The sequence below is a fragment of the Vulpes vulpes genome, chromosome 4 (assembly GCF_048418805.1).
Source record: "Vulpes vulpes isolate BD-2025 chromosome 4, VulVul3, whole genome shotgun sequence".
Taxonomy (NCBI): Eukaryota; Metazoa; Chordata; class Mammalia; order Carnivora; family Canidae; genus Vulpes; species Vulpes vulpes.
Genome location: NC_132783.1, coordinates 95,199,444 through 95,214,792, shown reverse-complemented (window position 1 = coordinate 95,214,792; position 15,349 = coordinate 95,199,444). Strand labels below are relative to the sequence as shown.

Below are 15,349 nucleotides of genomic sequence, written 5' to 3'. Positions count from 1 at the left end.
CCTACCCCAAAGATACAGATGTAGTGAAAGGCCGGGACACCTTCACCCCAATGTTCATAGCAGCAATGTCCACAATAACGGAACTGAGGAAGAACCCACAATGCCCTTCGACAAATGAATGGGTAAAGAAGATGTGGTATATATATACAATGAAATATTACTCAGCCATCAGAAAGGACAAATACCCACCATTTCCTTTGATGTGGATGGAACTTGAGGGTATTATGCTCAGTGAAATAAGTCAATCAGAAAAGACAATCATCATATGGTTTCACTCCTACCGGGAATATAAGAAATAGTGAAAGGGATTATAAAGGAAGGTGGGGAACTGAGTGGAAAAAATTGGAGAGGGAGACAAACCATGAGAGACTCCTAACTCTGGGAAACAAAGGGTTGCAGAAGGAGAGGTGGGCAGGGGGTTGGGGTAACTGGGTGATGGGCACTAAGGAGGACACTTGATGGGGTGAGCACTGGGTTTTATAGTGTATGTTGGCAAATCGAACTTAAATAAAAACAAATGGAAAAGAGAAGAAAAAAAAAAAAAACAAATGGAAAAAAAAGAGAGAAAGATCTTGAATCAAACCTAAACTTCCACCTTAAGACACAGGAAGAAAAGAGCAACCTAAACCTAAAGAAAGCGGAAGGAAGGAAGGAAGGAAGGAAGGAAGGAAGGAAGGAAGGAAGGAAGGAAGGAGAAATCAATAGAAAAACAGGAAAATTTATTTTAAAAACTAGGTTGCGGGATCCCTGGGTGGCGCAGTGGTTTGGCGCCTGCCTTTGGCCCAGGACGCGATCCTGGAGACCCGGGATCGAGTCCCACGTCGGGCTCCCGGTGCATGGAGCCTGCTTCTCCCTCTGCCTGTGTCTCTGCCTCTCTCTCTCCCTCTCTGTGACTATCATAAATTAAAAAAAAAATTAAAAAAAAATTAAAAAAAAAAAACTAGGTTGCTAATTGACAAACTATGACTTAGATTAAGCAGGGGGAGGAAAAAGATTCAGACAACTAAAAGTAGGAATGTCCGTGGAGACATTACAAAAATAAAAAGTACTATAATGGGGGGATCCCTGGGTGGCGCAGCGGTTTAGCACCTGCCTTTGGCCCAGGGCGCGATCCTGGAGACCCGGGATCGAGTCCCACATCGGGCTCCTGGTGCATGGAGCCTGCTTCTCCCTCTGCCTGTGTCTCTGCCTCTCTCTCTCTCTCTGTGTGACTATCATTAAAAAAAAAAAAAAAAGTACTATAATGGAATCTATGAAAAACTATATGCCACTTGATTCACTAACTTAGATGAAACACACAAATTCCTAAAATGACACAAACTACCAAAACTGACTCAAGAAAAGAAAATCTGAATAGAATACGACAGGTAAGAGATTGAATCAGTAATCAAAACCTAACTACAAAGAAAGGCCTAGACCCAGATGGCTTAACTGGTGAATTCTGTCAAACAGTTAAAGAAAAATTAATACCAACTCTTCCAAAAATTAATGGAGGAAACAATGTGCAACTCATTCCCTGAGGCCAATTTCAGCCTAATACTAAATCCAGACAAAGACATAACCAGGAAACTACAGATCAGTTATCTCTTATGAATGTACATGCAAAAATCCTCAATATAACACTATCAAAACAAATCCTGCAACATATAGAAAGTATTCTACACTATGACAAAGTAGAATTTATCCCAGTAATGCAAGGCTAGTTTAACATAAGAAAATCAATTAAATGGGATCCCTGGGTGGCGCAGCGGTTTGGCGCCTGCCTTTGACCCAGGGCGCAATCCTGGAGACCCGGGATCGAATCCCACGTCAGGCTCCCGGTGCATGGAGCCTGTTTCTCCCTCTGCCTGTGTCTCTGCCTCTCTCTCTCTCTGACTATCATAAATAAATAAAAATTTTAAAAAAAAAGAAAATCAATTAATATACCATATCAACAAAGTAAAACATGAAACCCAAATGATCATATCAATAGACACAGAAAAAAAACAAAATTCAACACCTCTTTCATGATAAAAAAATTTTAAATGGCTAACATAGGTTTTTTGTGAATTTTATAATAAAATAATTTAATGAGCAAAGGATATGAATCAACTTTTCCAAAAAAAAAATACAAAAAAAAAACATACAAATGGCCAATATACATGCAAAAAGATGGCCAACATTAGTCATTAGAGAAATGTAAATCAAAACCACAATGAGATATAATTTCATACCCACTAGAATTAGAATGTCTATACTGTAAAAAAAAGAAAAAGAAAAAGAAAAAAGTGTTGGCACGGATGTGAAGGAACTGGAACCTTTATACAATGGTGGTGGAAATGTAAAACGGGGAGCCACTTTAGAAAACTGTGGAAGAAAAAAAAAAATAGAAAACTGTGGAAGCTTCTCAAATAATTAAATACTGAGTTTCCATATGACCCAGGAATTCTACTCCTAGGCATAAACCCAAGAGAAATGAAAACATATGTCTACACAAAAACTTGCACGGAAATGTTCACAGCAATTCTGGTCTTATTAGCCAGAGTAGAAACAATCTAAATGTCCATCAAGTGATAAATGACTGAACAAAATATAGCACAGCAATATAATGGAATATTACTTAGTAATAAAGGAATGAAGTACTATGATGCCAAAACATGGATGAATGTGAAAACATTAAGCTAAGTCAAAGAAGCTAGTCACAAAAGATATATGTTATATGATTTTATTTACAGGGAATGTCCAGAATAGGCAAATCTAGAGAGACAGAAAGTAAATTAGTGGTTGCTGTGGCAACAGTTGCACAACACTTAATACTAAAACCCACTATATATTTTAAATAATAAAGGTATGTATGATCAATGAATTGTACTATATATAAGTTATATCTCAATAAAATTGTTGCCATAAAAATGGGAGCAATAAAGACTTTCTCAGACAAACAAAAACAGAGGATTAATTGGCAACCAATCTATATTACAAAAGTGATAAAGGAAGCTTTCCTTTTTTTTTTTTTAAGATTTTATTTATTTACTCATGAGAGACACAGAGAGAGGGGCACAGACACAGGCAGAGGGAGAAGAAGCAGGCTCCATGCAGGGAGCCCGATGTGGGACTCGATCCCGGGCCTCCAGGATCACGCCCTGGGGGCGCTAAACCACTGAGCCACCGGGAATGCCCTAAAGGATGCTTTCCAACAGAAAGCGTATGAGCCTGGGAACCAGGATCTACACAAAGAAATGAACAGTCCTTGAGATCACACAAATAAAGCATGGAATTCTTTATTTATTTATTTTTTTGGAATTCTTTATTTTTTATTTCCATTGCTCTAACGGATCTTTAACTGTCTAAAGGAAAATAGTATCAAACTATTATATGCAAATACAAAACTAAAATGTATGGCAAAAATAACACAAAGTAGGGTAGACAAAACAGGGAATATACCTTTACACAGTCTACACTACACATGAAACAATATAACATTACTTGAAGGTGATTAATTAAATGTGTGTCCTATAGACTCTAGGGCAACCAGTAAATGTTTTAAAAGAGATGTAAATAAGTCAATAGCAAAAACAAAATGGAATCAAAATAATACTCAAAAATAATACAAATACAAAATAATATAAATACAAAAAAAAGGACAGAAAAGGAAGAAAAAAGACAAAGAACAGTTGGGACAAACACTTTCAAAATGGTAAATTTTAATTCAGTATCATTAATAATTACATTAAATGTAATTATAAAAAACAAAAGTTGCCAGAATACATAAAAAAGATAAAAAGGACTGTCAGACCAGGTAAAAAAAAAAAAGCATGACACAACTAAATAAAAAAGTAAAACCCAATCTGATTATAAAGATCCAGAATAACCAGACAACTATAAATAGTCCACCAATGATGACATAAACTTAACTATCAATTGACAAAATTACATCTCAAAAAAATTGTATTAACAATTTTCTTTCTTTTTTTTTTTAAGATTTTATTTATTTATTCATGAGAGACACACAGAGAGAGAGAGAGAGGGGCAGAGACACAGGCAGAGGGAGAAGCAGGCTCCATGCAGGGAGCCCGACGTGGGACTCGATCCCAGGTCTCCAGGATCAGGCCCTGAGTTGAAGGTGGCGCTAAACCGCTGAGCCACCCTGGCTGCCCTGTATGAACAATTTTCTTTTTTTTCTTTTTTTTTTTTTTAAACAATTTTCAATACTGAAAGTAACTTGCATACATTTGACAGATCTAACCTGACAGGTACCTCTAGACATAATGCAATGATTTCACAACAAAGAACTGTTTGTGGTTAATTTTTTAAGGCAAGAATTCTACCTTAAATTACTGAAATTCAAATTAATAGTGAAATAAAGCCTTGTTTATCTTCAACCAACTTTTGTAATAATTTCAGCGAGTGGGCAGCCCAGGTGGCTCAGTGGTTAAAGCGCCACCTTCAGCCCAAGGCCTGATCCTGGAGTCCCGGGATCAAGTCCCACATCAGGCTCCCTGCATGGAACCTGCTTTTCCCTCTGACTGTGTCTCTGCCTCTCTGTCTGTCTGTGTGTGTGTCTCTCCCCCCGCCCCGTGTCTCTCATGAATAAATAAATAAAATCTTAAAAAAAATTTCAGCTAGTTATCATATTTTTTAAAAGTTCACTGAAATGCTTGAACACTTCACATTAAAATGCCAAAAAAATTAACTTCACAATTGAGTACAAAATCAAAAAAGTAAACCTACAACAAAATTTTTGTGCTATTGTTGACTTATACTAATAAATATTTGATCTTTGTTCCCTCACACAGAACTCCTAAACCCCTTCCAATTTCCTAAGTGAAAAGAACAATAAAGGTAACTTTTCTTATTTTTAACAATCCCTTTTCAACCATACCTGAGTCACATTAATGCACTTACTTTTGGAAAATCCCTAAGGATGCGGGAACCAACCAACCGTGGGTTTAGATGGTTGGAACTTCCATCCCTATCTCCCCTACTTTGAGCGAATGGAGGGAGGGGCTGACTGGAGGTTGAATCAATCACTAATGGCCAATGATTTAATCACGGACACCTGCATAAGGAAGCCTCTGTAAGTATCTGTGAACTATAAGGTTTGGAAAGTTTCTAGGTTGATGGAAATACTGGAAAGGTGACACAGCCAGAGAAGGCATATAAGCTCTGCAGCCCTTCCCCCTGTATACATCTCTCTTTGACCTGCTTGTTCCTAAGTTATATCCTTTATAATAAACCAGTCATCTAGTAAGTAAATTTCCCTGAATTCTGTGGCCATTCTACAAATTAATCAAACCCAAGGAGAGGGTCATTAAACCTCTTTATAGCCAGTCAGTCAGATGCACAAAGCAATGACCTAGACTTGCAGTTGCCATCAAAAGTAAAGGTAGTCCTGTGGGATCTGATACTATCTCTAGGTAGACAATATCAGAATTGCTTAAATTGAGATATCAGTGTCTGACTGAAAACTGGAAAACTGCTTGGTGTGGGAAAAAACACCCAACACATGTGATGACCAGAGTTAAGTATTAAGAACAGAGAAGATACACAGAGGAGTTTTTTCCCTTATAAATGTAATAAACATTAAAAGGAGGGCAGTCCGGGTGTCTCAGCAGTTTAGTGCCACCTTCGGCCTAGGGTATGATCCTGGAGACCCTGGATTGAGCCCCATGTCAGGTTCCCTGCATGGAGCCTGCTTCTCCCTCTGCCTGTGTCTCTGCCTCTCTCTCTCACTGTGTCTCTCATGAAAAAATAAAATCTTTAAGAAAAAAAAAAAAGGAAAGGAAAATCACAGGCCCAAATAGTGTTACTTAGATGAGGACATGTCACCAAACCAGGGCTTACTACCTACCCTAACTAGAGTTTCAACTTCCCCTAGAAATGTAAGTCTTACCTATGAACCAGTAATTTTCTGATTAAGCACCAATGAGATAATCATATAACTCTCCATTTCCCAAAGGAAGATGACGTAATCCACCTAATATGACCCCTATCCTTCCCAGCAAGGGAAGATGACCTTGCCTAAAACAATCCTTTCTCTTTTTTTGCTAATAATTTTCTTGCCCAACCCGCCTTTCTATAAAAACCTTCCATTTTGGACAATTCCTCAGGAGCACCTTTCTATTTACTAGATGGAATAGGGCAGCCCCGGTGGCGCAGCCTGCAGCCCGGGGCGTGATCCTGGAGACCCGGGATCAAGTCCCACGTTGGGCTCCCTGCATGGAGCCTGCTTCTCCCTCTGCCTCTCTATCTCATGAATAAATAAATAAATTGCTCATGAATAAATAATATTCATAATAAATAAATAAATAATTTTTAAAAATGGTTTTACTAGATGGAATATTGCCCGATTCATGAATCATTTAATAAAGCCAATCAGATTCAAATTTACTCAGCTAAATATTGTTTTTTAACATGATGAAAATTGTACCATTATAGTAGGTACCATTATTTGAGCCACTAAGTGTTGTATTTGTATTTCATCGATAAGAAAACAGAGGTAGGCTGAAAGCACTAACTTGCCTAAAGTCTATATAAGGGCGGAAGCAAGGATTCAAAATCCAAGTGTCCCTAACTATGAAGTTCACATTTTTAATTTCAACTCTCTGCCCATAATAAGTCAACTGTATAAGCTGTAGGTAATGGTGAATTCTAAAACTTTAATGAAATCCAAAACAAATAGGAACCACATACATCCTTACTCAGAGATCTCTCTTCCTAATGAAGAAACTATTGTCAATTCTATGCTGCAATTTTCAAAGCACTCTCAACACAAAAATAAAAACATACGTGCAATTTTTCTTTTAGCCAAACACTTTGTTCTATTCGACTGTTTTGTCTTCATTTTCTGCAATCCATTCTCCTCCTTTGGTTCCTGTTGCAAAACAAGAAATACCATTAGGCCAGCTACTATTGAAAGGAATCTTTCTACCTCTTCCATAACTAATAGAGATCACTGAGCCTCTGCAGAATCAGTGAGTACTGTAAATTTCACAGAAAACATCAGAAAAACATCTTTACGGTACAAAAAAGAAAACATGTAGATCTGGAACAAATAAAAATCATAAAAATTCAAATGTATAATATATTGACATTATCATCTGTCACATGGAAATTCATGTAAAAATTGGCCATCTGCACAATACCAGTAAGCAAGCACTCAAGTTCAGAGAAAGCTTGATTCAAGAATTTAAAAATTAGGAACCACAGGGACACCTGGATGGCACAGTCAGTTAAGCAACAGACTCTTGGTTTCAGCACAGGTCATGATCTCAGGGTCGTGAGGTCGAGCCCAGCATCAGGCTCCTGCATCAGGCTCCATGCTCTACTTAAGACTGTCTCTCCCTCTACCCCTGCCCCTGCCCACCATGCTCTCTCTCTTTCTCTAATAAACAAATCTTTTTAAAAAAATTAGTAGGTATGTTTAAAGTCAGTGTGTTCATTTATTTTTGTTTAAGATTTTATTTATTTATTCATGAGAGACACAGAGAGAGGCAGAGACACAGGACATTGGACTCAATCCGAGGACCCTGGGATCATGACCTGAGTCAAAAGGCAGATGCTCAATCACTGAGCCACCCAGGTGCCCCTCATTTATTTTAAATCAGTACTTAAAAAGCAACAGAACTAGGGAAAACTATGTAATATAATTATCAGAAAAAAGGACTATATATAAAGATCTCTTACAAATCAATGAAAAGACCAGTATTTAACCTCCTTCCATAAGCAAAGGGCATGATGAGATAGCCCATAGAGAAAAATACAGAAGGGGCTCCGAAGTACATGGCAAGAGACTCAACTTCTCTTTGAACATGTAAATCAAAATAATTATATACTTTTTAAAACCTTTATTAATAGTAAAAATAAAATGCTTTACAAAACACTTTATGTAGGGAAAAAGATACTCTCATACCACTGACAGGATAAAACGGATGCAATGTCTAGTGGGCAAATTTCAATAACCTCAGAAATCATTCATGTACACAATCTTTGTCCAGCAATACACTTCTAGGAATTTATTCTACAGATACACTCACACACAAGCACAAAGATGTGTGTACAATAATGCTCTGAAGTAGAACATTTTGTCATTGTAAAACCTGAATCATTGCCACTGAAAATATGACCTACAGATGAGTGGAAATGAGCATGCTGCTTGTTACTGCCATAACAAAAAAAAAAAAACATAGAGCAGTGCCTTAGTGGCTCAGTCAGTTAAGTGTCTGCCTTCAGCTCAGTTCATGATCCCCAGGTTCTAGGATCCAGCTCCACATCAGGCTCCCTGCTCCATGGGGAGCCTGCTTCTCTCCGTCTCCCTCTGCCACTCCCCCTGCCTGCATGCTCTCTCTCAAATAAATAAAATATTTAAAATAAAATAAACATAGAAACTGAGAATAAGCATTCAGAAACTTTTACAGCAATTTAACATTGCCACAACATCCAAGCACACAATAAGTGGACTTCCGTGGTGAAAACTGCAGACTAGTCATTTGCAGAAGGGACCAGTCACTAAAAGCTGAAAATAATATAAATCGAAGATGCATTTAATACACCTACTGTACCAAACATCATAGTTTAATCCTAACCTACCTTAAACGTGATTTCAGTTGGGCGAAATCACCTAATACAAGACCATTTTTAGGGCAGCCTGGGTGGCTCAGCGGTTTAGCACCGCCTTCAGCCCAGGGCAGGCGTAATCCTGGATACCCGGGAACGAATCCCATGTTGGGCTCCCTGCATGGAGCCTGCTTCTCCCTCTGCCTGTCTCGGCCTCTCTCTCTCTCTCTGTATCTCTAATAAATAAAATCTTTAAAAAAATGATTTAAAAAAAAGACCATTTTTATAATTAAGTGTTGACTACTTCATGTAATTTACTGAATACTGTACTGAGAGTGAAAAACAGAAGGCATGGATGGGTACAGATAGGGTGTAAATGGATCAGTTATTTCCCTCATGGTTGTGTGGCTGACTGGAATCTGTGGCTCACTGCCAGTGCTCACTATCACAAAAGAGTATTCATATCATGTACTGCTATCCCATAAAAAGATCAAAATTCAAAGTTCAGTTTCTACTGAATGTGTATCACTTCACACCATCATAAAGTCAAAAAATCATAGTCAAACTATCAAAACTCAGGGAGAGTCTGTATATAAAACTGTCAAGAAATCAGTAGAAGACTCAAAGCTGCCTGCTTGGAAATGCTAGGGGAATATGAGGCAAACAGGTAGCTCAAGTACCATATTTTTTTTTAAGGTTTTATTTATTTATTCATGAGAGACACAGAGAAAGAGCACGAGGCAGAGATATAGGCAGAGGAAGAAGCAGGCTCCATGCAGGGAGCCCGATGTGGGACTTGATCCTGGGACTCCAGGATCAGGCCCTGAGCCAAAGGCAGATGCTTAACTACTGAGCCACCCAGGCGTCCCAAGTACCATATTTCAACAACATAGCTCAACATATTCAGTAAAGAGATCATGATATGGAAGAACAATTAGTAAAACAAAGCCAACAACATTCTTTTCTTCTTTTCACTGCAGCTTCTTAAATGCACAGATATTAGCAACACAGCAATTATTTTAAGAAATATGTGATTAAGTGGATGATACAAAATTCTGTTTCACTGTCAACAAATGTGAACTAAATTTTTAACTGTACCAAACCATAAAGGATTAAACTTTAAGTTACATGTAGCCAGAAGTAACTATGGGAAAAACAAACTAGATTTAAGAAGCTTGTGCCACAGTGTTACTCAATGCAGTTTCTATTACCAAAAAAAATGTCAGCCAAACAAAATACTATGTATAGTAGAAATGTTAAGTTACATAAGACTAAGGCTAATGCATTCAACTCAAGAACATTCTCCTTTATTATGTGATATGTAAATGTATCATAAGCAACATAAGTAGAAAGCAAGACTTGCTTATTTTTCTGATATTTTCAATATTTTCAATGAACTTAATGATTCCATGCAAAGGACAGAATTTCTATGACATGTAAGATGAAAAGATAGAAATGAAAATTACATTACTGGAAGAACAGAGATTCTACAGATCGTGATTATGTTCTACAATTTTACAACGAACATCAGGGAAATGGCTGATAAGTTTAATATTTCACATCTGCATAACATTATCATCCAAAACCTTAAAAAGTTAGAATTTTTCAAATATTATGTTACTTCAAAAAAGATCAAATTCATGTTCTGAATTCCATTTCTTTCATCAAAAAGATAACTGAAACATAATTATGGAAACAGCCCAAGTAGCCATCAATCAATGAATGGATAAAGAAGATGTGGTAATATATAAACAATGGAATATTACTGAGTCATAAAAAAAGAATGAAATCTTCCCATTTGCAACAACATGGACAGATCTAGAAAGTAAAACGCTAAATGAAATCAGTCAGAAAAGGCAAATACCATAGTTTCCCTCATATGTGGAATTTAAGAAACAAAATAAAGAAAAAAAAGAGACAACAAAGAACAGACTCTTACCTATAGAGAACAAACTAATGGTTACCAGAGAGGAAGTGAATGAAGGGATGGGTGAAACAGGTAAAGGAAATTAAGATTACACTTATCATGATAAGCACTGAGTAATGTATCAAATTGCTAAATCACTATATTATATACCTGAAACTAATATATTACTGTAGGTTAACTGTAATGGAATTTAAAAACAACAATAGTAATAATAAGATAACTGAAATGTATCTATAATGTTTCAGAAAACAAAACTGCTGGAACTGGCTAATCAGAGGATTAAAGATGATTTTTGAAATGTAGCATTTTCAAGCTCATTTTGAATAAAAATTAAAAATACTATGATCTTACTACAACTGCTAAAAAATTCTTCTTCCTGTTCCTTAACATAAAACTGATTTCTTCACACTGAATTTTATCTTTTTAAAAACACAGGCTTTAGGGACACGTGGGTGGCTCAGTGGTTAAACATCTGCCTTCAGCCCAAGGCATGATCCTGGAGTCCTGGGACTGGGTCCTGCATCAGGCTCCCTGCATGAAACCTGCTTCTCTCTCTGCCTGTGTCTCTGCCTCTCTCTGTCTCTCATGAATAAATAAAATATTTAAAACAAAACAAAACAAAAAAACACAGGCTTCAGATATACAATATCCCCTGTGACATTAGCATCATCATCAACCCAAACTAGAATAGTAAGCTGTTAAGCAAGAAGAAAGCTCATCTGTCAAAATAAGAACTTTAAATATGGATATACACAGTGTTCATTGAAAGGATATAAATAGGGCAGCCCAGGTGGCTCAGGGGTTTAGAGCCTGCCTTCAGCCCGGGATGTGATCCTGGACTTCTGGGATCGAGTCCCACGTCGGGCTCCCTGCATGGAGCCTGCTCATCCCTCTGCCTGTGTCTCTGCCTCTCTCTCTCTCTCTCTGTGTCTCATGAAAAAATAAATAAAATCTTTAAAAAAAATTTTTTTAAAGTCTATATATATCCTTTAAGATTTTTATTTATTCATGAGAGACAGAGAGAGAGAGAGAGAGGCAGAGACACAGAGGGAGGCAAAGACACAGGCAGAGGGGGAAGCAGGCTCCAGGCAGGGAGCCCGATGTGAGACTCAATCCCAGGACTCCAGAATCACGCCCTGGGCGGAAGACAGGCGCTCAACTACTGAGCCACCCAGGCATCCTGGTGTTATAGATGTTTAATACAGAGTTCACTTTCACATATAACTTTGTTTAGTTACAACTGTGGAATGACAAAAATTTATCAGTAAAATAGGCATTCTCTATATTAAATTGCTTATAAACACAATTCCAAGGAACATGTACCAATTTTGTTTTTTTTTCTATGTTTGTTCTGATTATATATATATTTTTTAAAGGTTTTATTTATTTATTCAGAGACACAGAGGGAGAGCGGCAGAGACACAGGGAGAGGGAGAAGCAGGCTCCATGCAGGGAGCCCGATGCGGGACTCGATCCCGGGTCTCCAGGATCACACCCCAGGCTGCAGGCAGCGCCAAACTGCTGCGCCACCAGGGCTGCCCCTGTTCTGATTATATTTATTGAAATGAAACCTTATGTCTGCTGTACATAACAATGAAAGAAACAGGCTCTTATTTTATCTTTTTAAATTTCATTTTCTAACAATCCTCTTTTATTGTATTTTAAAATGTATCAGTCTGTGACAGACTGGAAATTTTTGAAAAATATTTTTTAATTAATTAATTTATTTATTTAGAGAAAGAGAATGAGTGGGAAGAGGGGCAGAGGGAGAGAATCTCAAGTAGACTCCACAGTTAAGTGCAGAGCCCAATGCGGGGCTCAATCTTACCACCCTGAAATCATGACCTAAGCTGAAATCAAGAGTCAGACACCCAAACAACTGAGCCACCAAGGCATCCCAAGAGATTGGAAATTTTAAGCAGCAGCTAGTCTTGCATCACAGATTGTGTGAAGTGCACAGACCTAACTAATCATGAATAAGGACACACTAAAATACATTATGATCCATTCAGAACACCATGCTTCCATCTATAAGAACAACTTTCAGGGCACCTGGGTGGCTCAGTCAATTAAGCATCTGACTCTTGATTTCGGCTCAGGTCATGTCAGGGTCCTGAGATCAAGATTCACAATGGTTCAGCGTGGAGCCTGCTTAAGATTCTCTCTCTTCCTCTGCCCCTCCCCACCCTCAGATCTATGCTTTCTCTCAAAGACTTTAATTTTAAATACGCATATAAAAATATTTCTAAGTAATTAAAATAGTAAGGCTATTTACTATTAATAGGAAGCTAATAATAGCAAAATAGTAAGGCTAATCCATTTCCATATTTTCTATACAACCCCCCCCCATGAGATAAATAAAATTGCATGTAACCTGTATTTTCAGCATACCTCCAAATTTCAAAATACTCGCAAGCAAAAAATAAACACCAATTCTGAACAGGCAAACTCACCCCAAGAAAGAAAAAGTCCCATCCTAGTGTGAATAGGGAATATCCACTAAACTTATATCAATCCCAAGAAAACATCAATCATAGAAGAGAAGTAAATAAACATAAAAGAGACACCCTGTGGCCACTGGGTGGCGAAAGAAAAGAAAAACTGGGTAAATTAACAGTTCTATAGACTGAAGAGAGTTAAAAAAAAAAAAAAAAAACACCAACCATACCTCACTCAAAGTTTAGTAAGGGCACTGAAGTAAAAAAAAAAAAAAAAAAAATCAACATAACAAAAAATGAAATATAGAAAGGAATAAAAATGATCTAATAGAAAGTGGCTGAAATAGGATATAAGCAAAGCTGATCTAATAAATGCATAACTAGGATCTCTGAAGAAGAAAACAACAGTGAAACAAACTAACATTAAAACTACTGGGCAGCCCGGGTGGCTGAGTGGTTTAGCACCACCCACCTTTGGCCCAGGGTGTGATCCAGGAGACCTGGGATTGAGTCCCGCATCAGGCTCCCTGCATGGAGCCTGCTTCCCCCTCTGCCTGTGTCTAGACCTCTCTCTCTGTGTGTCTCTCATGAATAAATAAAATCTTTAAAAAAAAATAATAAATAATAAAATAAAATAAAATAAAATAAAATAATAAAACTATCATCAAAGGGGCATTTGGGTGGCTCAACTGGTTAAGGTCAAGCATTCAACTCCTCATTTTGGCTCCGGGTCATGATCTAGAGCTCCACATGGGGTTCCATACTCTCAACAAGGTGTCTGCTTGTCCCTCTCTCTTCCCTTTTGCCCCACCCCTGGCTCAGGCATCGCCTGCGCTCTCTCTCTGTAAAATAAATAAATTAAATTAAAGAAAACTATAATCAAAGAAAAAAAAAGATCTGAATCTATATATTAAAAGTACCCACCCACCATTTATCTGGGAAAACGGACACTGAACAATTATTTTTCAGACCTACAGTATTAAACCTACTATTGTACCTTAAAGATAAAGAACACTCTTAAAGCATTCAGACCAACAAAAAGGCCTATTACAGAAAAAGGAAAATAAGCTGTACTTCTCAAATGCAACATACTAAAGCAAAACAAGTAAAACAAAACAAAGCAGCATTTTACAGAAACTTGGGAGAAAAATTTTTAAGTGAAAGTAGCCCAAAGTGGTAACCACAGAGAGCCAGTGTTATTACAAGAGAGGAAGATGGGATCCCTCGGTGGCTCAGCGGTTGAGTGTCTGCCTTCGGCCCAGGGCGTGATCCCGCAGTTGGGGGGGGGGTGGCGGGGGGGGGGGGGGGGAGTCCCATGTGGGGCTCCCTGCAGGAAGCCTGCTTCTCCCTCTGTGTCTCTGCCTCTCTCTTTGTCTCTCATGAATAAATAAATAAAATCTTAAAAAAAAAGAAAAAGAAAAAAGAAGAGAGGAAGATAAACAGAAGTGGTATCCTTCAGGTTCATTAAAGGAAAGAAAGGAGAGGAAAAACAAAAATAAAGGTTCCTAAAGGAAAAAGCAAGCAAACAAACCAGACATGTCAATCTATCCTTCCCACCTAACACTCACTAACATGAACATCATCATCCATAAAAGAAATTATACTTTACTAAAGAGACAAAAGGAGAACTTTTAAACTAGGACATACTCAGTAAATGATAGAAGTAAAAAAATAAATTCCAAACTAAGTAGCTATAAACAAAAAGGCAAATAAAAACATTTTGGTTTATGAACATTACCCACCCCCAAACACCAATGTAGAAAAGAAAATTAATGCAACCTGCCAACAGACTACAAAGAAGCATCAAGAGATTAAGAAAAATTTAGAATCAAAAACTAAAAACTTAAACCATAAACAGACAAAAAAAAAAGAACAAATGAAGTCAAAGTTGGTAAAACTCAGGAAAGTAAAGACAGACAAAATCATCTCAAAAAAGAAAAATAAATCACTACATCTTCAAAGGAAAACAGATTCAAGTAATTAATGATGGTCATTGAAGAAATGTAAGAAAGTAAATGAGAAGTATGAAAAAAATAACTTACAGGATATATTATTCAGAAAAAAGAACAAAATGCAAATAGGCATACTACATTTCACATATAAAAAAGCAGAATTAAGAAAACGTGTTGGCTTAATTTTCCTTTAAAGCAACATCAACAAGAAAAACAAGAAATAAAACTGCCAACAAGGAAGATAGATATGGAATAGGCAGTACAGGATAGAGAAGCAATAGAATTTAACTATACCTTTCTCTGCAGATTGACTCTTTCAATAGAGTATTCTACATATGCAAAAATTAAATCAAGGTTAGAGAGAAAACTAAAAATCAATGCAAAAAAATCTGAAAGATAGTATATTTTATTTTTTTGAAAGACAGTAAATTTTAAAGTACCTCAATAAATTTATTAAATATTAATGGTTCTACGGACACCTGGGCGGCTCAGTGGTT

The 15,349-nt window shown here is 37.2% G+C and overlaps 1 protein-coding gene across 3 annotated transcripts in view; it reads right to left on the bottom strand.

Annotated features, from left to right (window-relative positions):
• Positions 1-15,349, bottom strand: part of UIMC1 (ubiquitin interaction motif containing 1) — a 125,118-nt gene that overhangs the window by 71,273 nt on the left and 38,496 nt on the right. For all 3 annotated transcript variants that reach the window (XM_026006495.2, XM_026006500.2, XM_072756532.1), the window contains exon 3: positions 6,769-6,853. In XM_026006495.2, the coding sequence (XP_025862280.1) occupies positions 6,769-6,853 (85 nt within the window). The remainder of the gene's footprint in view (positions 1-6,768; positions 6,854-15,349) is intronic.